Genomic DNA, 7526 nt, shown 5'->3' with positions numbered 1-7526 from the left:
CAACTCTATTGCCAAATGAGGTCACATTCTGAAATATTAGGGGTTAGGACTTCAATGAATGAATATCAGGAGAACACAAATTCAACCCATATCACTGATCTTCAATTTAAAATAGATGTATATTTAAAAGTAATATATTATAGTCATTGACTTCTCATCAGTTTATCAGTTTGCTTTTTCTCTGACACAGTTTGCCTTTTGAAAAATTGTACTTACTTCCCATCACCTAGAGATGAAGGATTCTTTTGTAATAATAGAAGTATTTAGGGATCTTCATTTTCAACTGCAAATTTTCCCATGTGTTTCTTTCAAAGTCTAAAATTGTATCTTGAACTTCTGATAATAACATGATAATTGTGGAGAATGTTTGATAATTACTGGGAATGACAGAAAATATTTCAGATAAGAAAAGGATTTATAGTTCTGAACATAAAACCAGGAATAATACCCAAGTCTCTTCGGTCTCTTCCATTGGCAGACAGATTCCTTACCACTGAGACACCTGGGAAGCATGTTTTGAGATATGTTGGTTTTTTTTTCAATTGAAGTCTCAATTCAGTTCAGTTCAGTTGCTCAGTTATGTCTTTGCAACCCCATGAATCACAGCACACCAGGCTGGAGAAGGCGATGGCACCCTACTCCAGGACTCTTGCCTGGAAAATCCCATGGACAGAGGAGCCTGGTTGGCTGCAGTCCATGGGGTGGCTAAGAGCTGGACATGACTGAGCAACTTCACTTTCACTTTTCACTTTCATGCATTGGAGAAGGAAATGGCAACCGACTCCAGTGTTCTTGCCTGGAGAATCCCACTGTCGGGGGAGCCTGGTGGGCTGCTGTCTGTGGGGTCGCACGGAGTCGAACACGACTGAAGTGACTTAGCAGCAGCAGCAGGCTTCCCTGTCCAACACCAACTCCCGGAGCCTACCCAAACTCATGACCATTGAGTCGGTGATGCCATCCAACCATCTCATCCTCTGTCATCCCCTTCTCCTTCTGCCCTCAATCTTTCCCAGCATCAGGGTCTTTTCAAATGAGTCAGCTCTTCACATCAGGTGGCCAAAGTATTGGAGTTTCAGCTTTAACATCAGTCCTTCCAATGAACACCCAGGACTGATCTCCTTTAGGATGGACTGATTGGATCTCCTTGCAGTCCAAGGGACTCTCAAGAGTCTTCTCCAACACCACAGTTCAAAAGCATCAATTCTTCGGCGCTCAGCCTTCTTCACAGTCCAACTCTCACATCCATACATGACTACTGGAAAAACCATAGCCTTGACTAGACGGACCTTAGTCGGCAAAGTAATGTTTCTGCTTTTTGATATGCTGTCTAGGTTGGTCATAACTTTCCTTCCAAAGAGTAAGCATCTTTTAATTTCACGGCTGCAGTCACCATCTGCAGTAATTTTGGAGCCCCCCAAAATAAAGTTTCTCACTATTTCCAATGTTTCCCCATCTATTTGCATAGTTGATTTATAATGTATTGATTTCTGCTCTACAGCAATCCAGTTATACGTATATATATATTCTTTCTTATGTTTTTTCCATTATGGTTCATCACAGGATATTGAATGAGATATGCTTTGAGACTCTAGTATTGCTGCTGGAAATATGTTCAGTTTGGGTTAAAAACTTAGGGGAAAAAAAGAATTAAGAAAGCCCTGTGTCTGCTCTTAATAGGTCCCTGATTAATCACTGAAACAATGAAATAATCTCACAGTGATTTAAACAGCCTATAATAGTCACTATCCCTTCCCAAAGGCATAAAGTAAATTGATTTACCTTAGAGGAATTCAAGGATATGAAATACATATGCATAGTATAAACCCTGTGAATTAGAGTTGATCTCTGAACTAGTTTTCAGTATTGAGAGCATAAAGTTAAAATTATGCATTTCAAACATTTTGACAAAAATCACTTCAGAAATATTTATGAACCCTTTCAATTCCACTAATCTTTCGTGTCTTCTGTCTCCTAGTCTTTGGCATTCTGCTCTCCTTGGAATAGACCACTCCATAACAAATATTTTCCTGCACAGATAATCTTTAACTGTGTATTTATCATATGAAATTGTTTACTAGCTTCTTTGTTCCCTCTTTTAACTTGTTCAGTTGTAGTAGTTTTTAATGCACTGAATTGTGTGAAAATAAAAAACTCTGGACTGAAGTCAGTTATATGTTGAGTTTTTTGAAAATATTGTATATTGTCACCCTGCTTATTTAACTTATATGCAGAGTACATCATGAGAAACACTGGACTGGAAGAAACACAAGCTGGAATCAAGATTGCTGGGAGAAATGTCAATAACCTCAGATATGCAGATGACACCACCCTTATGGCAGAAAGTGAAGAGGAGCTAAAAAGCCTCTTGATGAAAGTGAAAGAGGACAGTGAAAAAGTTGGCTTAAAGCTCAACATTCAGAAAGCGAAGATCATGGCATCCGGTCCCATCACTTCATGGCAAGTAGTTGGGGAAACACTGGAAACAGTGTCAGACTCTTTTGGGGCTCCAAAATCACTACAGATGGTGATTGCAGCCATGAAATTAAAAGATGCTTACTCCTTGGAAGAAAAGTTATTACCAACCTAGATAGTATATTCAAAAGCAGAGACATTACTTTGCCGACTAAGGTCCGTCTAGTCAAGACTCTGGTTTTTCTTGTGGTCATGTATGGATGTGAGAGTTGGACTGTGAAGAAGGCTGAGCACCGAAGAATTGATGCTTTTGAAGTGTGGTGTTGGAGAAGACTCTTGAGAGTCCCTTGGACTGCAAGGAGATCCAACCAGTCCATTCTGAAGGAGATCAACCTGGGGATTTCTTTGGAAGAAATGATGCTAAAGCTGAAACTCCAGTACTTTGGCCACCTCATGTGAAGAGTTGACTCATTGGAAAAGACTCTGATGGTGGGAGGGATTGGGGGCAGGAGGAGAAGGGGACGACTGAGGATGAGATGCCTGGATGGCATCACGGACTCGATGGATGTGGGTCTGAGTGAACTCCAGGAGATGGTGATGGACAGGGAGGCCTGGCGTGCTGCGATTCATGGGGTTGCAAAGAGTCAGACATGACTGAGCAACTGAACTGAACTGAACTGTTTGAAAATAAGATCCTCTGGATTGAGATCAATTATTATGAAGGATGAGAATTGATAGTGAATTTGAAAAGTTTGGGAGAACAACCACCCAAAGTGGGACTCAAAGCCGCAACCCTTGGGATTAAGAGTTCAACACTCTGACTGAGCAAGCCAAGGAGTTAAAAGTGGTCCTTTTTCTATGTCTTCTCTGAGTAATAAGATCAGTTTAACTTGTTCCAAGACTTGTATTTTCCATTTAACTTTTTTCTCATAATTTTTTTTGGTAAAGTTTTTACTGCTCTCAGAATTGTGTTTCATTTCTGATTCTGTGCGCATAAACTTTTATTGTTTAATAAAGTATATAAGCAGTCCTCTAGTGGTCAGCAGTGAAGCCGGCTGATGCAGGCAATTCTGAACTACTGCCAGGAGAACCGATTTTTTCTACTTTCTAGCAAAGATCAGAATACAAAACACAGCTGTAGAGCGGGCTGGCCTCTCTAGGCCCTGAGTGGCTTTGTGGTTTCTGCCATTTTTCTGTGGCAGGAGGGTGGTTTCATGAAGCCATGCCTCATTGTTAACATACAAGAAGATTACTAAAAATGATAAACTGGGGGGCTGTGATTGACATGTATACACTGCTATATATAAAATACACAACTATCGCACAGCACAGACAGCTCTATTCAATGCTCTGTGGTTACTTAAATGGGAGAGAGGAGAACTCTAAAAGAGAGAAGATACATGTATGCATATGGGGGCTTGCTTGGTGGCTCAGTGGTGAGGAACCTGCCTGCCAATTCAGGAAATGTGGGTTCCTGGGTTGGAAGATCTCCTGGAAGAGGAAATGGCAACCCATTCCAGTATTCTTGCCTGGGAAATCCCATGGACAGAGGAGCCTGACAGCTACAGTCCAAGGGGTCGCAAAGAGTTGGACAGGACTTAGTGACTAAAACCACCTCGTATATACGTATAGCTGATTCACTCTGCTGTACAGCAGAAACTAACACAACATTGTATAGCAACTATACTCCAATAAAAATTTATTTTTTAAAAAGGCATTGCTATAATCTAGTATTTAGGGGAAAACAAACAGAAGTACCAAACATTAAAAAAAAAAAAAAGCCAATGCAATCTCAGAAATAAATTGAATTAATTATGATGGTTGCTCACACATAGAGCTATTAATAAAACGTAAAGCCATTTATCCTATAGTATGCGAACACCTCTGTGCGGGAAGGGACCGTTATTCCAAACCTCTCTCCACCAAAATGAAAAAAAATTAGACATTTATTCTGCTTTTTCAGTAGGAACTGTAGTTTCCAGTAATCAAACAGACCCAGTTGATGAGGGAGTGCTCTACTTTATAGGGTTGGAGGGAATGTAGGATTAGAAAAAGCATAAATTGGCAAATCCCAGGATTATCCATTGAGGTTAAACCCTTTGGTAACTAGTCGATAAGGATCACGCAGGGTCAAAGCAACACTACACAGGTCACTTCCTAGACCAGGGTCCCCAACCTCCGGGATCTTATGCCAGATGATCTGAGCTGAGCTGATGTGATGAAGATAGAAATAAGGTGCATAGTAAACGTTAATACACTTGAATCATCCCAAAACCATCCTCCTGACCCCTGACCATGGAAAAATTATCTTCCACAAAACCAGTCCCTGGTGCCAAAAAGGTTGGGGGTCACTATCCTAGATGCAAGGGGTCACTCTAACTGTACAATGGAGAGATCAAGCTGTCACCACCATACTGAGGAATTAGAGTTTTGCCAATGGTTTGCTAATCTTCAATGAGATTGTGTGTCTTTAGTGGTGATACAACAAAGTACACAAGCTCAATGGTAATTATTTATGCTAGCCAAAAAATGTTTTATGTGGATCCATCAACCATTAGATATTTTTTTTTTTGCAAACCAATACCTTTTCTTTATTGCTTAAACCAATGTCCTGTAATGGTTAAAACAACGATGGGGAAACCAAAAGCAGTTCAACTAATAGAGTTCCTTTCAGGTCAAAGTCTCACATGCACCTCTAGTGTGACTGAAAAGGTCAATATAAAATTTTCTGACTGCAAAGAAATGAGAGCGTAGGGAAGTCTATCACATGAACCTTGTGGCAGTGCATGCCCAGCTCCTGGGTGGAGCCATGGACTTCCACCTGCTCTTCAAAGCCTTTGGCCCTCGAGCCACTGTCTGTCCTCCCCACCTGGGGACTCAGCACTTACCCTATGAGGCTCAGGTCGGAGAGTGGCCCAGGTGCCCTCCTCCGAGGAGCAGGTGCCTAGACGATCTCTACGATCCACCCCCCAGCTTCTGCCCCCACCCAGGTTCCCTCTCAGACAGTGAGTGGTGTGCACAGTGGGAGGCCCTGTCCACATGTGGCAGAGGATGGGCAAAGGGTACAGGGGCCTGCTCGAGTCACCTCGAGACCATCATCTGTCATCTCTAAAGGTCATGGACTGCTTGTGTCTGGGAGGAGACAAGAAGGGGGTGCCCAGAGAAAAGCTGTGACACTAAGGGCCAGGACATTCCATCTCTGGGCCACGCTTGGCCATCACTCAGAGTTTGGCCTCAGTTAGTATCTGGGACACAGGGGTAGGATGCCTACAGACTCCTGACCCCAGGCTTTGGAGCTAAAAAAAACTGAGAGAGTCTCAAGAACAGCCCTCACTGGGCAGAGTTGAAGGCTGGGGACCAACGTGGCACCTACGTGTCACTCCCCAGAGTCGGGTGACATCCTAGACTCCCCAGCCCGCCTTCCCTTTGAGTGCATACTGGTTGCAGCCGCTAAGGGGGCCCAAGGCTGGCCGTCACCTGACCTCTTGCCAATGCCGGACCTGCCAAGGATGAGGTGACAGAACTGGGCATCAGGGGCTAGCTGCTTCCCCTTCCAGGCCTGGAAAAGGTATTGCTTGAGGGTTTCTCCTCAGTGGGCTAAACCTGGAATGTCCATGGCCACCCCTCAACCCGTCTGAACGACCCTTTTCTCCTTCTCACCCTGAAGTACTTCTGGAAGCTGGCTGGACTCAGAATCTGGCTCCTCGCCTTCTCCGCTAGGAGCCTCGGCTGTCTCACCTTTTGTGCGACATGTGGGAGCCAACCTGGGTCAAGAGCTTTGAGTGGGGCCTGGCACCTAACATGAGCCAGATACAGGTACCCGGGTACCCGCCAGGCAGTATTATGAGCCAAGTTGCAATACAAGAAGACATTTAATGCTACATGCAGCTTGTGGCCTGGCCAGGCTCCTCCCCACACTCCGAGAATCCTACTTGGAGAACCCCTTCTCCATAGCTTCAGTCGCTTCGGGGTGCAGGAAGCGGCCAGCCAAACGTTCAATGTCATCCAGCATCAGGCGGCTCAGGGACCGCTCATAATCCCTCTGGAGTTGATCCAGGACTCTGCTGGCATCGGCGGCGCTGAAGTGCTGGGCCAGGATTCTGGAAATGAGCGGCCAGGCGGCGGGCGGTGGGGCTGGGGCCTCGGCCGTTTTCCGTGCGGTGCTTTCTTCCAGCAACACCTTCTCCAGAGGTTTGACCACTAGGTTGAGCTTGGAATTCGGCCCGATGCTGTAATCGGAGAGTCTTTCCCCATCTGCCAGGACCTTGCCCTTGAACAGCAGCCGCTGCTGGCGGACCGGGATGTTCAGCTTCTCGGAGACCAGATGTTTCAGCGTGGACACCAGCTCGTCCTCCGACACCTGAAGGCTGCACTCGCGGCCCTGGAGTGCTTTCACCGTCAGCTGCATGGCGGCAGTCGAGGCGTCCACTCGGGCCGGCGCGCACCCCAACGGCCCGCCGCCGCGCGCCGCCGCGCGCCGCCGCCCCGGGCGCGCGCCGAACCGCCCGCCCCAACCATTAGATATTAATTCCAGTTTACAGGAAATAAAGAGAGATGAGAAACCAAATGAACAACAGCACAAGGAAGCAACAGCACAAAAATTAGAAAGTGGGAAATTCCGTAGGACAACCAACCAGGTGTCTTCAACAAGTAAGTACTGTATTTTCTAAAACTATCTTCTAAGTTGAAAGAGAAAGAGTGGCCATAGTAATCAGATGCAATAGGTGATCTTGGATCAGATACCGTTCTGTATTGTTTATGTGTTTCCTTTGTTTAAATTATGGTAAAATAAATAAAATAAAATTTACCATTTTAACCATTTTTAAGTGCATAGTTCAGGGCATTAGTATATTCACCCTGTTGTGCAGCCATCACCACCTTCCAGCTCAGCTCCAGCACTGTTTCATCTTCCCAAACTGAAACTCTGTACCTATTAAACAGGGCTCCCCTGGTGGCTCAGTAGTAAAGAATCCACCTGCAATGAGGAGACCCAGGTTCCATCCCTGGATCAGGAAGATCCCCTGGAGAAGGAAATGGCAACTCACTCCAGGATTCTTGCCTGGAGAATCCCATGGACAGAGGAGTCCAGGAGGCTACAGTCCATGGGGTCAAAA

At 45.0% G+C, this 7526-nt stretch overlaps 1 protein-coding gene across 1 annotated transcript; it reads right to left on the bottom strand.

The window, feature by feature from the left end:
- Positions 1-6265: 6265 nt before the first annotated feature.
- LOC128066810 (ubiquitin-like protein 4A) lies at positions 6266-6854 on the bottom strand. Its single transcript, XM_052659924.1, has one exon. It carries the CDS (start codon positions 6818-6820, stop codon positions 6341-6343), a length of 480 nt encoding a protein of 159 aa, XP_052515884.1. The 5' UTR covers positions 6821-6854; the 3' UTR covers positions 6266-6340.
- Positions 6855-7526: the final 672 nt, after the last annotated feature.

This window comes from Budorcas taxicolor, chromosome 21 (assembly GCF_023091745.1).
Source record: "Budorcas taxicolor isolate Tak-1 chromosome 21, Takin1.1, whole genome shotgun sequence".
Classification (NCBI taxonomy): domain Eukaryota; kingdom Metazoa; phylum Chordata; class Mammalia; order Artiodactyla; family Bovidae; genus Budorcas; species Budorcas taxicolor.
The sequence above is the reverse complement of the archived record's forward strand: the minus strand, read 5'-3'. Positions and strand labels throughout refer to the sequence as shown.